This window comes from Gigantopelta aegis, chromosome 4, assembly GCF_016097555.1.
Source record: "Gigantopelta aegis isolate Gae_Host chromosome 4, Gae_host_genome, whole genome shotgun sequence".
NCBI classification, from domain to species: Eukaryota; Metazoa; Mollusca; class Gastropoda; order Neomphalida; family Peltospiridae; genus Gigantopelta; species Gigantopelta aegis.
The window spans coordinates 42,587,169-42,612,209 of record NC_054702.1 but is presented as its reverse complement, the minus strand read 5'-3'; the positions used below and the strand labels follow the sequence as shown (position 1 = coordinate 42,612,209).

The 25,041-nt window shown below is 35.9% G+C and overlaps 2 protein-coding genes across 3 annotated transcripts in view; both read left to right on the top strand.

Moving 5' to 3' along the window:
* The window catches only part of LOC121370574 (serine/threonine-protein phosphatase 6 regulatory ankyrin repeat subunit B-like), a 29,916-nt gene extending 6,810 nt beyond the window's left edge, over window positions 1-23,106 (top strand). The window contains exons 2-4 of one of the 2 annotated variants that reach the window (XM_041495886.1): window positions 4,380-4,500; window positions 6,197-6,229; window positions 14,842-23,106. In XM_041495886.1, coding sequence (XP_041351820.1) covers window positions 16,119-21,626 — 5,508 coding nt within the window. In that variant the 5' untranslated portion in view covers window positions 4,380-4,500; window positions 6,197-6,229; window positions 14,842-16,118 and the 3' untranslated portion in view covers window positions 21,627-23,106. Of the gene's footprint in view, window positions 1-4,379; window positions 4,501-4,973; window positions 5,609-6,196; window positions 6,230-14,841 lie in introns of those variants that run through there. The other variant, XM_041495887.1, reaches the window with a different exon arrangement.
* On the top strand, window positions 172-15,938 carry LOC121369844 (mucin-17-like). The gene is made up of 6 exons (XM_041494919.1): window positions 172-315; window positions 4,627-5,608; window positions 6,197-6,229; window positions 14,842-14,978; window positions 15,458-15,694; window positions 15,915-15,938. Exons 1-6 carry the CDS (start codon window positions 172-174, stop codon window positions 15,936-15,938), a joined length of 1,557 nt encoding a protein of 518 aa, XP_041350853.1.
* Window positions 23,107-25,041: the final 1,935 nt, after the last annotated feature.

Below are 25,041 nucleotides of genomic sequence, written 5' to 3'. Positions count from 1 at the left end.
CTTTCTCACGCTCAGCGTCTTTGAGAATTTAACTGCTAGAAGTTCCGCAGAGTATTTTATTTAGCGACCAACAACGAAAATAAAAACATGCAGGATGTGAGCAGTTAGTATGGTGGCTGTATTGCGCCATGTCGCATTTTGGCTTTGTTTCGTTTGTGATAAAGAGCGACAATGCGACAAAGCTGGAACGACAACGCGACAGTGCGACAAGCGACAATGCGACAAAACTACCGTGACAAAGCGAAAATGCGACAAAATAAAAACGACAACGCGACGAAAAACTATAAAAATGCGACAACGTTGTTGCCTCGCTTTGTACAATTTACCATGCGCGCTTGTTATTTGAAATCAAATGGGGATTTCGTGTTAAATCACCACTAATTAAAGTATATAGCTATTTACCACTTCACCATTGTTGGAGTTACTTGCTTTTATTAAATAACTAATTTACAACATAAATAGTGTTTATTGATAACTAACTGGCAGCTAATGCATTTATTACAAGTGTTATATACTACTAATTAGAGATGAGTGGGGTGGGGTGGGGGGGGAGACTTAGACAATTTTATTGCATTTATTTACCAATGTGTTTTTGTAATGTGCATGTCATTGTATCTTAATACATTTATATATACATGTATATGCTATATGTGATGTAGTAGCACAGCAATTATTGTAACTATTTTTCACAAAGAAATTACTCTTGGACAGAGTTTCATTTATTGGTTCAAAAGCACACATTCAAATTAATTTTTACCTCATTTTAAAATAAAATAGCTTGTTAAAAATAAGGTTGGAAAATATTTTGACATTTAATGACGGTTTATAAACAAGACCTTATTACTTAATATGCAACTTATTGCATTCAACGTCCCATATTATATAATTGGTAAAATTCACAAATCACACAAAATGTTCCACACACAACAGTAGCAAACTAACACTATATTGCCTTGAAAACGCGTCTCTGGGCATTTATATTTCAAACTTTTCCTGGGGGAGATGATACCCCCAGACACCCCTAGGTTCGCTTAATACAGTTGTTATTCCTAATATATGATATTGATGATACCGCAACACACTCTGGTAAAAACCTCTCAATATATTTTCTTCTATTTTCAATATTTTGCTGTTTACAATTTACAGTTTACAATTAGTGTTCATGTCAAATGTATTACAAAGTTTACATAGCATGGATTTAAAAAAAAAAAAAAAAAAATCTTAAATTTGACCTACGTAATTTATTTATCCAGTATCTATTTTGGTAGGATTATTTCGTCAAATAGGTTTCGAAGTAAAATTTAGTTTTGAATAATGTATAAAATTGGTCCCGAAAAGAGTTTGTAATATCCGAAAAACAACGTTTCATGAATTGATAGCATTTTTTAAAAATTCTTGTTTTTGGGACGTAGCCCAGTGGTAAAGCGCTCGCTTGATGTGTGTGTGTGTGTGTGTGTGTGTGTGTGTGTGTGTGTGTGTACATGTGCATATGTACACATGTGCATATGTACACATATACATATACATATAGGCCTACATATACATTTAATATATATATATATATATATATATATATATATATATATATATATATATATATATATATATATATATATATATATATATACACACACAAATAGAGTCAAAATTCGTTATTTCGACCTCTGTAAACTCGAGTACCCAACATATCTCCAGGTCCAGTGTCGGTCCCGGCAATTTCCCTATGTAATGTTACGAAACTAAACACTGTTATTTCTAACATGCTAATCTTGAATACTAGGCTTATCTCGAGCATATTTTGGTGTCACAAGGTGCACTTTCCAGTTTTTTCTTCTCGAAGTATATACAAACATTACATGTAAAATGACTCCTTTTCACTTTAATATGTTTAGGGCATTAATTTTATTAGCCCGAGTACTCTGACTGTAAGAGAACTAGACGGACATTTGGACATAAATACGCTCTCATTACAGTCAGAGAAGTATATACAAACATTACATGTAAAATGACTCCTTTTCACTTTAATATGTTTAGGGCATTAATTTTATTAGCCCGAGTACTCTGACTGTAAGAGAACTAGACGGACATTTGGACATAAATACGTTCTCATTACAGTCAGAGACCAAACTATGTATTTTTGTTGGCAAATGCCGACAACCAAAAAGTTGTCAAAGATTTCCGCTCTAATACCACAACAATCCTATGTTTGACGTCAAATACATTTACATCGACCATTTTCGAGTTACTTCATTAAAACAAAAATCAGATATTAATCACTAATACACACACTACAGAAAGAAACCCGACAGCACCCACATTCAGCTAAGCTTCAGCAAACTCCGGACAGCAGAATTCTAAGTTCGTCGACCTATATCGTGACGTTGCGTCACATGATCGCCCACTCAGCCATTCCGTTTACCAGGGGCCGCCTCAAAACGACAAGTGCCCGACAATCACAAAAAAAAGAGTTTGTTTTGTGTAACGACACCACTAGAACACATTGATTCATTAATCATCGGCTATTGGATGTCAAATATTTGGTACTTTTATCATAGTGTTAGAGAGGAAACCCGCTACATTTTTTATCATTAGTAGCAAGTGATCTTTATAGGCCTATGCACCATCCCAGACAGGATAGCACATACCACGGCCTTTGATATACCAGTCAGAGTACTCGGGCTATAATTTTATATGACATTTCCTTCTTCCATGTTTCTGATTATCTCTTAAGTCCGGATTTATGTTCCAATTCGAAATCAGTTAACAGGATATTGAGCATGGCAAGCTAGTAGTACATTATAAAAGCGTCGAGAAGTGATTGGTTGTATGGCCTCAGACCACAATTAACTTCGCTATATGTTTCTATATAGCCTTAGTGGCTATAACATTTTTATTAATATCAGCAGGCCCGTGGATTTTTGTATGTACCTTTGCCTGCCTAGAGGACACATACCCTGAAAAGGACAACCCCTGTTGTTCAGCTCTTTCTCCCAGCATATTGGTTTAAACAAACACACCCTCTAAATCAGGCCGGAGTACACCCATTTTACACAAAAAGCACTACTTTTGTATGGGCCAGAATTACCACAAACAAGTCTTCAATGTCAACAAGTTACACATGTTTACAAACTACATGCTCTCCCCTGTCACTTCAGCCAAATAGTTGCCACTTCATAGTAGTATAAGCCTTCGCTCAAAGTAAATTATCGGTCCCATAAAATATCAAATAGGAAACCACCTAAGAGGACTAACAATTGTTGCATTTGCACAGTTGTTTATTACAAGCTTAGGATTAATTATTTAGGCGGAACAAACTACAGACGTAGTGTTTTTCTAACATATTCAACTTGTTTAGTAATAAATTCATGTAAATTCAGATAAAGAATTTGTCATTTATTTATTTTATTTTATGTTATTGCACTTACGTGTAATACAGCCTTAAATACGTATGATGATTTAATAACTAAACCACCAAGGCCTGTGTAAACGGAATGGAATGTGTACAAATCCGAGATCTAGCATATATTTGTTTTGTTTGACAACATCACTTGATAATTACCGGCTGTTGGATGTCAGCCATTAGGTAATCAACTGTGGAGACCCGCTACATTTATCCTAATGCAACAAGGGATCTTTTATATGCACTTTCCCATAGATAGGATAGCACATACCACGTACTTTGATATACCAGTCGTTGTGCATTGGTTGGAACGAGAAATAGCTCAATAGGCACACCGATGGGGATTGATCCCAAACCGGCCACACATTAAGCGAGCGTTTTACCACTGGGCTACGTCCCACCCCTCTAGGAACACATGGCCTAGGTCTTACATTCCCCGAGAATGCTCTTCTAACTGGCACAACATCTAGCAAAGTACAAATCCAAGGTGCACTTACATTCATAAACAATCACAATTTAAGTCTGATGTCATAGATGGCACTATTAAATTACAAGGAAAACAAAACGAAAAGCAAATTCGTTTCTGGTTTATTTATTTAATTAACTTTAGGCATTTTGTCCATTGGCATTTATCTTTATTTATTCCAATATTTTCCATTTTCATCTATGTATGTATCACATGTCATTGTACTTATCACATGTGAGCATAACAAAGGCGTTTATGCATTGCCTGTTGTTCCAACTAATACATGCTTAAAGATTTTAAAAATAGTTTTCGAAAACTCGAAAACATTACAAAATATTTCGAAGAATGTCATTGGTACTCTCGTAGAAAAACAATCTATCTGTTAGACATATGCACCAGTATTTAAAACGAATAATAACTTTAAAAAAAAGAAGCTATTTGTGATATATAAATTTTGTTTTCTGTAAACTGAATTTCTAATACATAATTTATATATACTTTGTTCACGAACAGGATAGCTCCGAATACTGCAGCTACAACTACAAGCTGATATGTGTCTACAAATCGGTTTAGAACATGTGAAGCAACTGTTTGGATGAAATGATAGCCATAAACATGTCTGAACCAAATAAAGGTGAGTTCTTTTCGATCCTTGAATCCAATCATCTGTACAGACGCAACACAGGCTGATGTAACTCAGGTTCATGTAACATATACTGTAAGGACACATGCTGATACAACATGAACTGATATATCACAGGCTGATAGGACACCAGTTGATACATCACAGGCTGCTAGGACACAGGCTGATACAACACAGACTGATACATCACAGGCTGATAGAATACATGCTGATACAACTCCATTTGACACAACACATGCTGATACAACACATGCTGATACATCACAGACTGGTAGGACACCGGCTGATACAACACCGACTTATGCAATACAGACTGTTAGGACACATGCTGATATAACACTAAATGATACAACACAGACTGATAGATCACAAGCTGATAGAATACATGCTGATACAACTCCAATTGATACAACACAAGCTGATACAGCACCGACTGATACCTCAAATGCTGATAGGACACAGGCTGATACAACTCCAACTGATACATCACAGGCTGGTTGGACACATGCTGATACAACACCGACTGAAACAACTCCAGCTGATACATCACAGGCTGGTAGGACATATGCTGATACAACACCGACTGATACATCACAGGCTGATAGGACACAGGCTGATACAACACCAACTGATGCAATAAAGACTGTTAGAACACATGATGATACATCACATGCTGATATATCACTGGCTGATAGAACACAGGCTGATACAACACCGACTGATACAACACCAGCTGATACAATGCAGGCTGATAGGACTCAGGCAGATACAACACCGACCGATATTACACAGGCTGATACAACACCAACTAATAAACCACAGGCTGATGTTCAACAGATTGATAGGACACAGACTGATACAACACAGACTGGTAGGACACAGACTGATACAGCACATACTGATAGGACACAGGCTGACACAACACAGGCTGATACAACACAGGCTGATAGGACACAGGCTGATACAGCAAAGGCAGTACACACGGATGTGTGTTTTGATACATCTTTTATTTCACAAAATGAAGAGCTCTTGTCTGAGAGTAATGCAACCTGTGGACAAAACATAGACTCGGCTGATGAGAAACATGTCAAGCATTCCAGTAAGTAGTTATCCTGTAATCTTTTGTTAAATATTTAAATTATCAAATTGTCTTAGAGACCATCTATCTTTTATGTTTGCTACAATTAGACTATTATTTTCAAATTCAAAATAACCACGTTTTGAATGAAAATAGCTATCATTTTTAAGTTGCAAGACTGTCTGAAAGACAGAAATGGCTATATTTTCATGATGACTGGAATTAGCAGTGCGTGCATATTTAAAACAACATACTATTACAATATTGTACAAATATCCCATGGAATTTTGCTGACAAAATATTCATTAGCATATAAAAATACATGTAGCCATTTCAACAAAACGTTGTTAAAACCTACTTTTGAAAGTGAATTTATACAGTCAAGGCAATATGGAAATGCTGTTTTTGTTTCTTCATTTATTTAATGACTTTTTTTTTCTTACAGATTTTCTAAAAGCAGCTTCTTTTGGGGAAACAATTTAACTGAACACAATTACGAGATGTACTTCTTTAAAAACGAAACACATTTCATAATTATGTAATTTTCAGTTACAAAAAGCATTCTCTTTTTTAATCTGTGTATTATTATTCGTATCTTTTCACTTTCAGAACCCGAGTCCGACCGACTGTCTAGCATGAAAAGTAAGTTGTAGTCAAATATGCAATATAACCTACAGTTATCAGAACTTCACACACAAAAAAAAAAATTGCATATCTCACCTTTTCTTATTTATTGCTGTGCAATTTGAGAATTACGGTAGCAGTACAGACAAGTAAATTTAATATTAACAACATGAAGTACATAAACCAAACAACTGTGGAACGTTATTTACTTTGCATTGATTGGCCAACTGCACTGAATCCTGGGTTAGTGAAAATAACCACGAGTTACTGGGAACTGAATGAATGAAGAATGAATGTTTAACGACACCTCATCACGAAAAATACATCGGCTATTGGGTGTCAGACTATGGTAAATGCAAACAAAATGATAATCAAAATCAATATACAAATTCAACAGTTAAATTAAAACACAGTGTAAAGAACTGTGCAAAAATATAATAAATTGTAATACAAGTTCTGGATGGAATCGAAATGATTCCATCACATTTCTTTGACCAAAAATATATTTTCTAGTTTCTTTCCAATGCTTACACTCCACCAAAATTTGGCGTACCGTCAGAGTACACTGACAGTGCACACACTGAGGTGGAAGATCTTTCTTCAAGAGAAATGAATGTGTCAAGTAAGTATGACCGATTCGAGCACGACACAAGACTATTTCATCCTTCCTGCTCTGCCTATAGGACTGCCACTCTCCAAAGATTGCCACTCTCCCAAGACTGGCTTGATAGCATGAAGCTTGTTCGCAACCGCACCGTCCCAATCATGTTGCCAAGTCAATTAGATAAATTGGTTGATACTTTGTTTAAACTCAGTATAAGGTACACCAACCCTGTCATGAGGCAAAGTCAAAGCAGGATTGGCAGCTGAATCTGCCTTTTCATTACCCCTGATGCCAACATGGCTGGGCACCCAACAAAATACAATATCTTTATTGGCTATGGATAACAACAATACTTTCGTATCACCAATTAAGGGATGGTCCAGCTTCATATTTCGTAAAGCTTGGAGATACGAAAGTGAATATGTGAAAATAATAAATTTGGATGCACTAGAATCCTTTATTTCTTCCAAGGCTTTAATGACTGCCCAAAATTCAGCACTAAAAATCGATGCCGAGTCAGGCAGTGTCATGGAAAGTATTGTGTCTGATGGAAAAACTGTAGGACACGCCACAAAATTCCCATCCCGTGATCCGTCTGTATAAATAGGAATGTAATCATGGTACTTATCTTGAATTTCCATGAAAAATTGCTTATACACAACAGCATCTGTACGATCTTTCTTCAGATGCGCAAGATCAAATACAATTTTAGGTGGTGTAATACACTAAGGTGGTAAATATGAAGGATTTTCCAAAGTGTCTGCTAAATCAATGTTGGAAATCAACAAAAAAACACTTAATGCGAAGACCAAATGTATGAATAGTATTCGGTCTTGCATCAAATAACTTCATATATTTGTTATCAAACACCGCATTATGTGTAGGACGTTTTGGTAATAATTTAATCTTGGTAGCATACTGCAGAGAAAGCTTTGCACGCCTAGCACTCTAACAAGGTTCGTGTGTATCAACGTACACACTCTCTACAGGTGTTCTAAATGCACCAAGACAAAACCTAAGTCCCTGGTTGTGTATAGGATCTAGCATCTGCAAGTCAGACTTGTGTGCTGACCCATACACAATGCATCCATAATCACGTTTTGACCTCATAAGAGATCTTTACAGATGGAGCATAACCTTGCGGTCTGCTCCCCATTCTGTATTACGAATAACTTTTTAAAATATTAAGAGCTTTTAAGCCCTTCTTTTTAACATATTTAAGATGGGGCACAAAAGATAGCTTTCTGTCAAAAATAACCGCCAGACATTTGGTCTCCTCCACAACTGGAATTGGATTTTTGTCCAAAAACAACTGTGGATCTAAGTGGACAAATATGCATACAAACCGTTTTTGCCTTTGAAAATCTAAACCCATTATCAGTTGCCCATTGATGAAGTTTATTCAAACAACTTATGTTCAATGATACTCATATTGGACGATCTGTAACAAATCTGAAAATTATCAACATGTAACAAACAATCCACATCAGGTGTTAAACACTGGGTGATGCTGTTAATTTTCACAAGAAATAGTTACAGACAGGATACTACCTTGAGGCACACACATCTCTTGTGGGTGAATATCAGACAAAGTCGACCCTACCCAGACTTTACAAGATCTATCTTTTAAAAATTGAGACATAAAAACAGGAAGTCAATCTCTAAGGCCAAATGCCATGGAGGTCGTTTAAAATCCCGTACTTCCATGTGGTATCGTAAGCTTTCTCCAAATAAAAAACACTGAAACCAAGTGCTGATTATGGATGAAAGCTTCCCTACAAACCTTTCAAATCTAACAAGATGATCAACCGTGCTACATTTAGATCTGAACCCATATTGCACATTAGTAAGCAATTTGTGCGATTCAAGATACCATACAAGTCTATGATTGATCATTCGTTCCATGGTTTTACAAATGCAACTTGTCAAAGCCATAGGATGATAACTAGTAGGATTAGTTGGATCCTTACCAGGCATGGGAATAGGAATAACAATTGCTTTCTTCCAATCAGACGGAAATCCACCAGAAATCCAGATATTATTTAAAATATTCAAAATAACCATCAAAGATGATTCAGGTAAATGTTTCAATAACTGATAATGAATTTCATCTGGTCCTACTGAAGTATATGGGCTCTACGAAGAGCATCCTGCAAGTCCTCCATAGAGAAATGCCTGTTGTATACTTCAGCATTTTTTCAGATGAAAAATTAATGGACAGCATCTGTACTGAAATCAAAAGATGAGTTATGAGAAAAGTTGCCTGCCAATGCATTAGAAATGTCACGATGAGACGTGACATCCGTATCATTGACAGACAAATGATGAACTGTATTACTGGATTCTTTACCTTTGATTTTACGGATCCTATTCCACACAGATCTCACTGATGTTTGTTAATTCAACATGGAGACAAACTTTCTCCAAGATGATTTCTTACTCTGTCTGATCTCTCTGCGAGCCTTTGCCTTAGCAATACGATAAGCATCGTAGGTTAACGTTTGAACCTCTCAAGCAACCCGTTTCACTCTTTGATTGCAGCATCCTTGCACGTAACATTAAACCATGGTTTATTGAAATGCTTTAGCACTGCCGAAGTCTTAGGAATAGTTTCATCTGCAATGTCCTTCATCATCAGAATAAGTAATGGCAAATTGTTGGAGACGTGTGCTGCACAGATGCCGAAACTGATCCCAATTTGCCTTCGCCAACTTCCACCTTTGAACCTTTTCAAGTGATGGAGGTCCATCATTCTCCAAAATAATGGGAAAGTGTTCACTACCACAAGGGTCTGGACCAACTTTCCAGGAGAAATCAACAGAAATTGAAGGGCTAAAAGGGTTAAGTCTATTGAAGTGAAAGATCCACTTGCAGAATGAAAATAGGTACGACTTTTATCATTGAATAAAAGTTATCATTTTTGAGAATTATGTCTTCCAATTGGTTTCCTCTAATATTAATATCCTCGCATCCCCACCAAGTGTGGTGACCATTAAAATCCCCCATAACGATAAAGGGAGCAGGGAGTTGATCAAGAAGATATTGGAGGTCCCTTGGTTTAAAATAAAAATGATTACGAGGAGGCAAGTAAACTGAACAGAAAGTAATAGTTGTATAAGCTGCAACTTTTACAGCCACAGCTTGTGAAGTAGTATTTAATGTGACGATACGCTGGGAAATATTCATTAACAAAAATGGAAACACCCCCAGATGCTCTATTTTTAGTTTCTTGAAATTTATGATAGAGGTTAAATCATCTCATTGTAATATGATCAGTGACCTTCAAGAACATTTCTTGAAGACACATTGCAAGAGGATTATGTTTCTGAATTAAAAGACTTAATTCATCAAAACTGGGCCTAAGCCCACGGCAGTTCCACTGAATGACTGAATTAGTCATTAGGAGGAAGTATGGGAGTTATTTTTGACTTGCCCTTTTGTTTTGAAGATGGTGTCTGTACTTGTGACTATAGACATGTCTTCCACCCCATCTCCATCATCAGTAACCAAAGGAGTGAAAGAGTTGCTAATTGTGACAGAACACATCTCAATCTTCTTCATACGTCAAGAAAGTTTTTTTTATGACTTTGCATCTTTGATTGGCTGAGGTCTGTTACTGGTGCCTGGCGCCCCAGAAGTCGACCTACTTGGCATATCTATAGATCTCAAAGATGCTTATGACATTTTATTGGTTTCTTTTTGTTTCTGGGTGGTCTTTGTTACCTGCTTTTCAGTTTTCTCAATATCTGACAGCTTTTTGTATTTAATCTTGTCACAGTGCCAGGTAATGTCAGTATTGATTGTCACTTATCACAGAAACCCGCACTGCTGCAGCTTATGACAGCCCTGCTGCAACAACTGGTGTTGATGTTTCCACCAATCTCCTGGCTTCCTGGAATGTCAAGCACTTTTTAACCATGACCTGCTAAACCTTCTTTTCTATTTTCCATCTTGCATATTCTCGCGAATATGCAAAATGGTGTCCCTTACAGTTTATGAACATGATCTCATTTTGGCATGTTTTGCTGTCATGGTCTAGCTGACCACAACGCGCGCATATCAAGTGGTTTCTACATGCAGTCTGACCATGACCAAACTTTTGGCATTTAAAATAGTGTGCAAAGGGTTTGGAATGTAAGGTTCAACTGGGATACCCAGCCCTGATTGATTCAGGACGTGTTGGCTTGTTAAAAGATAAGATAAAGGTGTTCATAGGAACTAACTCATTATTCCTATGAACCATTATCCTCTTTACAAATGTCACGCCTTGTGATGATAAATTCTTAAGGATCTCATCATCACTAACTCCCTGAAAATCACGAGATCTAATCACTCCTTTAGAATAATTAAGGGAGGCATGAGTTGTCACTGTTATAGGCACATTGCATAAAATACTTGACTTCAAGAAACATTTAGAATGGCTTTCTGTCAAGCATTCAACAAGCAAAGTCCCATTTCTTATTTTTGTAACAATCTTGGGCTCACCAGCCAAGCCAACAAGACCCTTCTGAACAGCAAATGGTGAAAGTTTGCTGAAGGCTCCGTCAATACTTGAATTGATGACCAAGAACCTCGGCCAGAATTCAGAAGATGTAACTTAGTTCTTATTAAAACTTGTTCTTGGATTCTTCACCTGATGATGAAGAATCTGCAACTTCGGTATGGACCCTTTTCAGGGCCCCATCAGAAGTGATAACATTGGTTTTACCCATAGTTAAGTTAATAACCACCGAGTCCAACAAGTGGACATGATGATGCCGATAAGCAGCAGACACTCATGCCAGGGATACATGGTTGATATACTCGGGCAAGAAAAAATTAATCACCCGATTGACCCTAGCCACCACCCCAAGAGCAACAAATACAAAAGGTAATTAAAACAATGTTTGTTCTTGGCTACTATAAACAAAAGAAAGGTTAAACTTCTACTCTCATATTCTCCAGTTCTTAATAAATACAAAAATAATGTTCATAATATGCAAAAGGGTAAGCATGATTTTTTTTTCTTCTCATTTTTGAGTTGATTTAAAACAGTTAATGCTGTTTAAAATTACATTCAAGCATCTCGTCTTTATTATCAATTTATTGTCCAAAAGTATGTCCTAGACAAAAATATTGTACTTCAGATTGTGATACAATTATTTTTTATGAACATGCCTGTGCCATTTTGGGAACACAGACTGGAAGAGCAGCTAGCCAGCCGACAAGTCACATGATCGAATTGACAGATGAGATCGATCAGTGATTGGATTTGACCTGGCATGGGTGTTGAGTGCTGCTAAAGAAATGTTAAACATTATAATATCAATAGAAATAGATAATTTTCATCATTTGTATCAACATTTAATTATAATGGAAGATGTGGAATTAAGACACTAATGAAAACACCACACATGATACTAAATGACTTCAGATCGAACGAGCTAGAGCTCAAAATCTTGTCATGTTAAATTCTTGTTGCCTATTACATCATACATACTTCGTTGATTTAACTTGGAAATTAACAAATGGAAAATATGCTTACATGCTAGTTACATTAGAACAATCGATCACATTTCAGAACTATCTGCCCGAAGAACATAAACGATTACTGCAGATTAGAAACCACATTAGGGCATGCTCATTGCATGCAGATTTCAAATGGTACCGTATCATTCTTGCACGGAGATTGTGCCATTGGGGTTGTGGTATCCAGAGTCTCCAGGGGGCATTCAAAACATTTTATTGTAAACATTTGGAGGCTGTCTCTGCTATATGAGATGCATCACTGACCAAAATGATGGCTGGTTCTGGTTCATGTTTTGAGCTTGAGCATGCTTTTACATCTTTTTGGCTGTTCTCTTGAGTGGTGTAGGAGGGATGTGTTGTCTAGTGGGGGATATCCTCGGGAGTGACCGTCTTCCTATAAACAAGGCACTAGATAGAGAGATTCATGGAATCAAAAATTATTTTAACAAATGACCATTCAACTGCATTGTGCAGAGATACAGTATTTATAGCCGATAATTGTTTTCTCATTCAGATTCTCATAGTCTTTATTTAATAGATACCTGTGCTGCTATAATAACTGATGTTTTCCAGAAAATCTTTCATGAATATCACTTTTCACAAAGTTACTGACATTAACATTAAATGTGAAGATTATGTTTGCCAGATGTACACATTTATGACTGTTTACGACGTGTATGTATACACCTCATTTCTTTACGAAAGACTATCAGCAGCCTTCTTATTAAGTCATCAATTGAATTTTTACTATTTAGGTTTTCATTGGATATGATATTAGTAGTTTACAGCAAACCTACTTTCAATGTGTCTGTAGCGCATAGCATTTATAAGGAAACGTTGCACTGTGGACTGATTGCTGAGGCAAGCTTGTATTGTGAAAGTAAACACTTAGAACAATTATAGTACTATTATAATAGTTTTAATAACTATAGTGTTGATAGTGTGTCACAGATGGGCGAGAGATTGACTATCAGTAAGACATATTGTCCAAGAAACAAGTCAAACAACAAAACATTTTAACAAATTTATATACAAAACATGAATATACAAAATGATGATATCACTCCAACACAACACTACCCGAATCATAAATTAACCCCCCCCCCCAAAAAAAAAACACCAAAAAAAAAATAAACAAAACAACAACAACAACAAACAACAACAAACAAACAAACAAACAACAAAAAACAACTGTATTCCGGTGTCCATGGTTTGTCAGTTTGAGCCAAGTAGCTTCTAGTCAATGTCCGAGCCTTAGTAAAATAATCATTTTAAACCAGTTCAATTTGTATCAGTATTAACTCGTCTGAAATTCACTGTCATTGTGAATAGTCGGTCAATATCTTGATGACGACCAGACACTAGCACATCTTGGTTGGTTGGCTGTTGACATCTCTTGCAGACATCCTAACAACAGCCCGCCACCACGCTAGTCTGAAGACATCTTTTGCAGATAGTTCTCCTACAGTTCTGGTGTTTACATCTGTGTCATCTCTCAAACCCAGTTTTAGCTCACATAGCTCTCGTAGCTGACATACTTTTCATGGTTCTGGCTTGCATAGCTCCAACTCAAAGGCTGAAACAAAAATGGCTACAAATAGGCTCACTTAATATAATTATGGTAATAAACTACCACCTTATTATCAGGCCCGTCTGACACTAAAAACTATCGTAACACAATAAAACAAATTAACCTTAACCCCTTGTGTTGTACCATATTTACTCCTGGCGCACAACAACATAAATTACGCTTAACCCTCTAATACGGTCAGTTACAGAACCGCAAATATACACTACACACACCCAATTATCCTATAACAAAGTAACACTATCTAAGTTATAGCACCCGATATTATGCACTAATATACAACACCACTTACATGTATATCAAAATACAAAGAAATAAACAACCCTATTAATAATCACCACAAACAAATTACAAATACTACATTGCCCTGTATTTGAGCCTTGGGGGAAAATATAGTCAAACTCTGTTCAAAAGACTAAACCACATACCGGTACCTCCTAAGAGCCTGTTGGAAACCTTCTTGGCAAATGCACTGATGAACAGACAGGTGACGTTTACCTTTATGCTTTTTACCTGCAGATTACTTTTCCAATGAAGAAACTCGAAATACTGCTCATAAAAAGTTATGACACAACGTTTTCACAATTTACCCAGTATGCTCATGCTCTACTAGATATGACAAAATATTGGGAACATTCATGATATAAACTCCCTCTAACATCATAAAATACACAAAACTAATCTTTTCTGTGAGATAGTGGCATAACCATACAACATTGCACACAACTTGATTATTGAGCTAACCTAAATTTAGTAATGAGTTAGTTTTATTAATGAGTAAACATTATTAAGACAACGATGCAGAAAACAAATAAATGTCTTCAAGAACCAGTATATAAGAACCAATAAGCAAACATTTACTGATATTTTATATTGATATAATTTTTGCAGTCATAAATTTTAATGTGTTTTAAAATTATTTTTATACAGGTTTCACCTCAGAACAGATGTATTATATTGCTCAAAAGGTTTACGTTAGAACTAGAGCGGTTGAGAAGGCCGAGGAATGCCTGTGTAACCTTGGCATTTTGGTGTTGACAGGAAATCCAGGATCAGGGAAGACAACTGTTGGTATAAAACTCTTGACACACTTTAAAGATCAGCAGAAACGACAACCATTACTTCTGACACATCATTCACAGTTTGAAGATATTCCTATACCAAAACATTTGGATAATATTAAAGAAGAAGAAAAACTAATTATAATGGTTGATGACATGCTGGGGAAAAGCAATCTCGTAACTGACTATTTAAGATCATGGGAACTAAAATTCCAATTTATGTGGCGTTTGATTGAATGTGGATTAATTAAACTCATAATTACATTCAGGTCACATATATTTTCAGAATGTGAAGCCAGTTTGACTGAATTTCTTGCATTTAAAAAATGTCATCAAATTGATCTGCATAGTCCTGATTATTGTTTAACCAGACATGAAAAAAAGCAAATTCTTGAACAGCATCTGAAGCACAAGAGAACTGAGATGTCTGAGGAAGATAAAATAAGGCAGTAGCTTTAACATTTGAAGAGTTGGGATTTCCTCAGTGTTGTGATTTCTATGTAAATACTTTGAAAGCAAACCTGCGTAAAGTGGAATATTTCGAAAAGCCAATAGAATATTTAAAGCAACAGCTAAACACAATAAAAGCAGAAGACGGGTGTCAGTTCCAGTATATTGTCCTTCTGGCAGTTATGTTTAATGGAGGTACTTTAAAAGATGAGCTTTTGGATCCATTTACAAAGAATGAATCGTTTGCTGATTTACTTACTAAACTGAAACATGTAAGTAAAATCAACACTGGTGTTTCACTTGGAAAGATGAGAGACACTGCTAAGTCACTGTGTGGTATATACCTAAAGTATTGTAATAGAAAAAGAGAATATTCATTCTGTCATCAGTCCATTTTTGATACACTGTTCCTACTGTTTTCCTCGGAATATCTTAAACACAGTATGAAGATATGCCCTCTCTCAATTTTACTGGAGTATGTTGTTACCCCAGGTGTACCAAAGTCAGGTGGAATGACGATCGTAGTGAACGCAGAAAACTATTCAGTTCTTGCTGAAAGATTTACAGACTTGTTGAAGACCAGCAATACCAGAGATACTCTTTCACACAAGTCATTCAAAGATGACACATTTGTGAAATTTCTCACAGAGGAATATTGGGACTTTGAACAAATATGTGAAATTCTGTCTCAACAACATGACCAAACAACATATTATAAAAAACGTTTTCTTCAATTCAAGATGTTTAGAGTACATTTGGAATGAAATGACAAACATAGAAGAACTTGACTTTGGTGATTTATATTGTCAATATCATTTTTTTGAGAGACAAATAGTTGCTTCAACCTCAGCAGCAAGTGTAGCTGTCCTTAAAAATCTAAAATGTCTGTCAAATTGTTTTGTATCAAACCTTGTTAAAATGGACAGAAGCACATTTACATATGAAAAAGCAGAAATGTTAGATGCAGCATGCTTTATGAATAACACTGAAGTAGTTGATAAGTTACTTAACTCTGGCATGGTTCCAACAACAAAATCGTTTGCTGCTGTTGTAGCATCACGGGTAGATGATATTATACTATTCAGTCATCTTTTAAAGACCAAAAACGCTTTGGAACTGAGTTTACATGAATTGGGTGATTTATTATTTCTAGCTCTCGAGTTAGGGAATGGACAGATATCAAATCTATTGATAGATGAAATCTGTAAACTGGAAGACTGTCAACTAATTCTTGAACGTGCTGCCAAGCAGCTATTACTCCAGTGTCACGAAGGAATCCGAAATTTACCTTCAATCAAAAGGTTGATTGAGTTGAAGCTTCCATCTAGTTTGGAAATTGGAGCAGCCTATCTATTTAGAAAGTTATCCAAATATGCAATAACATGCAAACATGAAGATCGCGTTTTTTTGGCAGCCACCCACAGTGATGCTGGTATTTTGAAATATAGTTTATACATGGCACCAAACTATTTGCAATTCATGATGCAAAACCCCAAACACCCATTGCGTGCTGCTGTGTGCTATGGTTGTGTGGACACTGTCATATTTTTGATGGATCAAGGTTGTAGATTCACTCATTATGGCATTAAAGGAATAACAGAAATGCATATTGCAGCACAGCGCCAATACCCTGATATAGCTTTATATTTCCTGAGTATAGGGACTGCACTGAATGTAACAGATGCACATAAGGACACACCTTTGCATTATGCAGTAAAAGTAAATTGTCTGAGATTAGTGGAAGCACTTGTTGAAAAGGGAGCAGAATTGGATGCCGTCAATGACGATGGTTACACTCCTCTTCACATTGCAGCATCGAACAGTTCATTAGACATTGTAAAGTACCTGGTACAGAAAGGATCTCTGGTGAACTTGCAGTCCAGTGAGGGAAGAACACCGTTAATGTTAGCAATAAGTCCAGAAACCAATGATGTACTTTTATATCTACTGAGTAAAAAAGCTGACCCTAGTATACAAGATGACAATGGGGATACCCCTTTGGATTTTGCTATATATGCATGTTCGTTGACATCAATTAAAGCATTGGTTGAACATGGAATCAAAGTGGATGATAAATTAGACTCGTTGGTCCGTAAAGCTTTAAACTACGATTCGTTGGACATTGTGAGTTATTTGATAAAAAACCAAATGCAGAAAGTCTCACCCATGATATGTAGTTGGGCACTTACTTCAGCAGTTAAAAATTCTGATTTGGAGTTGGCCATTTATCTACTACGAAATGGAATTAATCCTAATGAGACGCATGACATAGATTTAGGACATGTTATACGTGAAATGTCTTTTGAATTAGTAAAAGCTTTGGTTGAAAGTGGAGCAGAACTGAATACTGTACATAAATATATGTCTGAATGTCCTCTTCATATTGCAGTTAAAAAACAGTCATTTGAACTTGTATCTTATTTAGTGAACAAAGAATCCAAAGTAAATATACCAGATAAAATGGGTAGAACACCATTTCATCTAGCAGTACACCTTAAGGAGTCTCATATAGCTTTGTATTTACTGCAAAATGGAGCTGACCCTAATACAAAAGATGAGATGGGAAATTCACCATTACACTCGGCAGTGAACAGAGATTGTTTAGATTTAGTGAAAGCATTAGTTGAAATGAAAGTGAACCTGAATGTAAAAGATCAGGATGGGAATTACCCTCTTCACATAGCAGCAAAAGATAAATCATGGCTTATAGTTTTTAACAAATCATTGGGTAAGATGTGTTTAACACAAGCATGTTTATTAAACTTAGAAGAGTATTCAGTTAAGGATGTACAATGTAGTTTAGGTAAACACTACACCTCAGAGATGGTTGAATACCTTCTGTCTCAAGGAGCTGACCCAAATGTGTACAATGATGAAAATGACTCACCACTGCACTTTGCAGTTAATACAGATTCCTTAGACACTGTGAAAGCATTAGTTAAACATGGTGCCAACCTGAACACAGTGAATGAAGGTGGTAAAACACCACTTCACAATGCAGCAGAGAACAAATCATTGAAAATGGTTAGGTATCTAGTAGAACATGGATCAGAGTTAAACGTAACAGATGAGATAAGCATGACGCCATTTGATCTGGCAGTGAGCCAAAATACACCTGACGTGGCTTTATATTTACTCAAAGAAGGTAAAAATGACATAAATATCAAGAATTACTTTTATTTGCACTTAGCTGTTGGCAAAGATTGTTTAGAGTTTGTGAGAGTATTAATTGAAATGGGGTTCAATGTGAATTCAACTGATGGATCAGGCATAACTCCTCTTCACCTGGCTGCAAAGGGCAAATCACTGGAAATTATAAAGTATCTAGTTGAAAAAGGATGTCAAGTAAATCTATCAGACAAATGGGGTACAACAGCACTTCAGCTAGCAACAACTGACAATACCTATGATGTGATTGCATATCTACTGGAACAAGGAGCTGATCCAAACACAAATCTTCAAAACAGTAAAGGATCATTGTTGCATTTAGCAGTCAGTAACAATGATTTACATTTGGTGCAAAAGTTAGTTGAGAGTGGTGCTGAATTGAATATACCAGGTCCATTTGGGAACACTCCACTTCATGTTGCTGTAGAACAAAAAACTTTGCAAATACTTTTACAAGATGATATGGCAATGACAGTACAACTGTGCCAAACAGCACAACTGGAAAGATCTAATATGCATGTAATTGTATATCTACTCCAGAAAGGGGCAGACCCCAATAAGACAAATGAACATAACTATTTACCACTGCATTTTGCTGTGTACTCGCGATCTTTAGAGTTAGTAAAACTTTTAGTAGAAAATGTAGCCAATCTAAATATGGTAGATAAGGATGGGATAACTGCACTTCACATTGCTGTCGAACGCTGTTCTGTAGAAATAGTAAATGAACTAGTAGAAAAAGGAGCTGATGTCAATTTACCATGCAAGAGGGGCATGACAGCTCTTCATCTAGCCCTAGAATGGAAACAATTTAATCTGGTGTCATATTTACTCCAGAAAGGAGCAAATCCTAAAATAACAAGTAAAGATAACTGCTCAACTTTGCACCGTGCTGTGAGTGCAGTTTCTTTTGAGTCCGTGAAAATGTTAATAGAAAAAGGGGTCGAACTAAATACAGCAGACGAGGATGGGAATACCCCACTTCACATTGCTGTAAGTCTGCGATCGTTGCAAATTGTAACTGTGCTAGTAGAACATGGATCTCAGGTAAATGTATCAAATAAAAGAGGCATGACACCACTTCACACAGCAGCACTTGATGGCATGTTAGATGTGGCTCTATTTCTGCTGAATAACAATGCTGGTATTAATGTAACAGACAATGATAATAATTCACCTTTGCACCATGCAGTCTACGCAGGTTCTTTTGATTTAGTGAATCTTTTAATTGGAAAGGAAGCTACTTTGAATGCAGTAAATAAATCTGCAGAGACTCCTTTGCATATAGCGGTGTATAAGAAATCATTGCGAACCGTAACTCTTTTGGTAGAAAAAGGATCCAAGGTAAACTCAGTAGATAGCTTGGGAATGACACCTCTTCATCTAGCAGTCAAATATAACATTCCTTGTATTGCATCATATCTACTGAAAAAACAAGCTGATCCTAAAATGGCAGATAATACAATGGTATCTCCTTTACACATTGCGGTCTGTTCCAATTTTGAAGATATAGTGAAGATATTAGTTGAAAATGGAGCCCAGATGAATGCAACAGATGACTGTGGAAACACGCCACTGCATATTGCTACTAAAAGGAGTTCATTGTATCTTGTAAGTTATCTTGTAGAGAAAGGATCTCATGTAAACGTATTAGGCGACGGTGCCATGACTCCACTTTATCTAGCAGCCACACGTGAGTCATCTGAGATAGCTTTGTACCTGTTATCTAAAGAAGCCGATCCCAGTTTGACAGATGGAATTAAAAATTCACTTTTGCACATGGCTGTCCGTTTAAATTCGTTATTTTTAGTGAAGGCATTAGTTAACAGAGGAGTTAAACTAAATACAGAAGATGAATCTGGGAACACACCATTTCATATTGCTGTTAACTTAAATTCATTGCAGATAGTACATTATTTAATAGAAAAAGGGTCTGATGTTAATTTACCAGGCAGCAGAAAAGTCCCAACTGTAAGAGATAATATATTGCAGTTGTACACTCCTGACCTTATTGTTATGACCTCACCTTTGCACTTGGCAGTCTTGGCAGTGTCTATAGATTTAGTGGAAATGTTAGTTGAAAATGGAGCACAGCTGGATACAGTTGATGCTTCAGGAGACACCCCATTATGCACTGCTATGAAGCATGTGCCAGGTTCGTCTGTAATGCCTTTATACCTATTATCTAAGCATGCTGATCCCAATCTGGCAGACAAAACTAAGAACTCACCGTTACATTTAGCTGTGAATGCAGGCTCATTAAATTTAGTGAAAGAATTAGTTGCAAATGGGGCTGAATTAGATACAGTCAATGAAAGTGGGGAAACACCGCTTTATATTGCTGTGAGAAACAGAGAAATACAGGTTGTAAAATATTTAGTAGAAAAAGGAGCAGGAGTGAATTTGCATGGAAAATCTAACCGTAATGAAATAAGCTCACTTTTACACTTGGCAATCCTGAGTAATTCTGTAGATAATGTGAAAATATTGGTTGAAAATGGAGCCCAGCTCAATACTGTAGATGAATCTGGCAACACGCTACTTCACATTGCTGCAAACAGCATTTGTCCAGATATTTTAAGTTATTTACTAGACACGGGACCTGTTGTGAACATACAAGATGGTGATGGCATGGTGCCATCCGGACTGTCAAAACGGGATTTCAATGAGGAATTACTGTTGGTGAACAAATGTTATGATGTAAATGCTAGGAACAAAGCAGGTGAGACTGCTTTATATATTTGTGTTAAAGATAACAAGCTAGAACATCTTAATTGTCTGTTAAAGAGGAAACCTGATTTAACTCTTAAAGATAATAAAGGAGACACAGTGTTACATTGTGCAGTGGCTAGAGAGTACGTGAGAGCTGTTCAATCACTGGTGGATGCAGGTGTTCCTGATGTACAAAATAGTGATGGACTTACAGCAGGTGATCTGGCATATAATATGGCACACACTGTAGACGAGTGTGGTTATTATTATTATAACAACTGTGCCAAAATAGCATCAATACTGAGACCAGAGACAGAAAAGTAAACATACAAAATGCAGTAGAATCTTTTACTATAGATATACTTAAAAAAACAAAACATTTATGTACCTGCCTACCTTTCCAAAACAATTCTATTGATTACAGTTATTAATACGAAGATGATTTTAATATATAGTTCTGGGTTGTTTTTTTAGTTTAGTGACACCACTAGAGCACATTGATTTAAGAATCATCGGATATTGGTTAGCATATAGATTAGGCACTAGATGGATATTCATAGAATCTAACCATTATTTTGCCAAATGCCTGTTCCAATCTGCATTGTGCAGAGATACGGACTTGATCGCAGATAACTGTTTTGTGCATAAGTATATAAAAGTATAAACTATAAATAACAATTTTTTTTAAATGTTGTGTATTTCATCTTAAGTATAAACGCTTTGCTATATTGTGTTTCGTATATTAATTTTAGTATACCATTTGGAATATTTGTGTTTAAGATGTAAAATAATATGAATTTGTACAAATATTGTGTGTATCGCACAGATTTTAATAACTGCAAAATAGTCATATGTTAGTCACCAAATACCCGGTAGTTGTAGTTTAATATGTGCACATGTATTGAACAACTGTTCGTTTCCTTTTTTCATATTGACAAATGGGTCATTCCGCGGTAAAAGGGCCAATTTTCATAATATTCTTGTAATTACTTTCTGACAAATGCCTTGCATATATTTCCATTACAGTAAACGTATTATATGATAACCTGGTCTAACTCTGATGAAAGGAAAGTTATTAATGACCATCAGCTATATACTGGGTTTTATGGAAAAGGTCCTTTTCTACCCAAAATGCAGCTTTTTGCATGTCTCATTATTAGGGGTATCTGGATTTCATATACTAAATTGGCATATTGGTGCTAGGAACAGAAAACAAGAAAATCAATGAACACAAGACTGAATGTTAGGACTCGTAAACATATGTAACAATCTGTGTTGAATATTTTATCAAGGTGTTTAAGTATAGTTTTTGCAATGTGTCCAGGACTGATGTGAGTTTTGACACAAAAACACAGCGTAAACAGAGAAGTGAAATTTTATACATTACAGATTAAATTATCCAGTCAGTTTATATTTTGGGAAGGTTAAAACCAATGCACAGTTTCTACTGTTATATTATCAAAGTGTTGAATATAACATAATGGAATACATCTGGTGAATAGAAAATTACTATATCAACTCTGTCACAGTGATAGCTAGAAAAGGATTGTAAAATCTAAGTGTTCAGGATTTATTTTGATACAGTTATTTCCCATGTTTCTTAGTAGTTGGAAGAAAAACAAATTGACTACAGACAAAAAATAATATTGAGCTATCAGCACCCGCCTAGATCTGCATGGAAGTGCTATTGTGGAGATATTCAGGCGCGTGCGCAGGGGGGGGGGGGGGTCGAAACCCCACCCTGCTCAAGGCGAATTTTGTTGTTGTCAGAAAGCAGCTCGGCTAGCCAGCAGAAAACACCTCAGAATAGCCCTAGAAGGGGTAAATTTTTCAAACATTTTCGTGGGGAGGGCCCGCCAGACCCCCACCACGGGCTTCGCGGTGTCGGGCTTCATCAGACACCTCGACCCCCCCTCCGGCAAAATTTCCTGCGCACGCCCCTGGATATTCTACCTGTCAGAAATGTGCTGGCTGCTGTTAACGTTCACAGGTATTTTGTTTGTCTTTTTCTACAAATTAAGTTGACACAGTGTTAGATATGGGCACTTACCGAACATTGAGATGTTTATTTAGCAGGGTAAGGAAGCACGGGCCATGTCAGCATATCACTCTGAGGAAAAGCACTGATGGAAATATGTGCAGATATTTACTATTGTTTTTGTTTTTTGTCTGCAATACATACATGTATTTGAATAGCCATGATGAAGATGTTTACTAATCTATATGCAAGGTGTTTACTGGATTTTCGTTTTGTTCTTAATTTCAAATGTTAGGTGCATGGATTAGAATAACAGTGCAATATTTTAGCCAATAATTATAACTCTTTGTAAGCAAATAACTGAATTCTGTGTTGCACATGTTAGCATATCAGTTCATGATTTTTCTAGAGTTTATTTTTTTGTACTCTGATTTTAATGTTTGATATACAGATTAGAATAGTGATGATGATATTTTCTCCAACAGCTACAGTTCTTATTTCTAAATTATGATGACTGATTAAAGGAGTAATAAACCTACTATTTTGGGGAACAAGACATTGTGGCACATGATTTTTTGCTATTTTTCGATGACAGAACATTGTGGGAACATCATTTCGGCATCTTACACAAATAATTATATAATTAATCATAAATGTTTACAAAGTTGAACATATTTTCTCTATATTTATAAAAGTTGAAAGCATAGTTATGTGTAAGCATCGCAGAACTTCCCATTGCTATGATTATAGGATATAGCATTTTATATGACAACAATCAGTTGTTCTCTATTAGTTTGTTTTGTCTTCTTAGTCAAAGTGCACTGTACAGATGGCAATAGATGTGGTTAAGATTTTTTTCGATGTTCTTTATTGCCAGATATTTCTACACATTAGTGCAAGATGTTTCTACTGTACAAATTTTGTTTTGTTCTTTATTCAAATATCTTCTCCAGATTGGAATAACAGAGAGTTTGTTTACATGAATTATATACCTTTGTACAACTATCGAAATGGTTATGATGTACAGTTTAGAATAGTTATGCAAGTTATTTACTACTATTAATTACATTGTTGTTGTATTGTACAAAGACTAGATATAGCACTTTACTGTTGTATAACGTTTATTATCAGATTCACACATGTTGACAATATGTTTAGCAATGTAAATTCTATTGGCTTTGTTACGTTCCTTAAATAATTGTGCAATACTTAGTTGTTGTTTTTTTGTATTGTACATGTATGTAATTTAAATTTATGCTGCACATATTGAAATAGCTGGCGTGGGTTTTTTTTAGATTTGAATATTTATTGCACATATAAGAATAGTTGAACAAAGTTTGTTCATATGAAATATATACCTTTGGTACACATGTTTGAGTGGTTATAAACATTAGCATGGCTTTGTTGCATAGATTAGAGTAGCTCGCTTATCATGTTGCTTAATTCAAAATATATGTATATAGATTTTTGTAATAAAGCTTCAAATGGCTATACTGCAATTATTGTAATACTTTTTTAAAATATTTATTTTGTACCAGTTTCGTTTTGTTCTTGATGCAAACATCTGCTGCACAGATTAGAATAGTAGAGAAGACAATGTCCATATGAATTTAATATACCTTTTGTACAAATACTGAAAAGATTGCAATAATGCATATTTGACAATAGTTGTGCAATATGTTTTAAACTAGTAGTATAAATTATATAGTTTTTTCTAATACTAAATGACTACAGTGTCTCAGGCATATGTGCGCGAAGTTA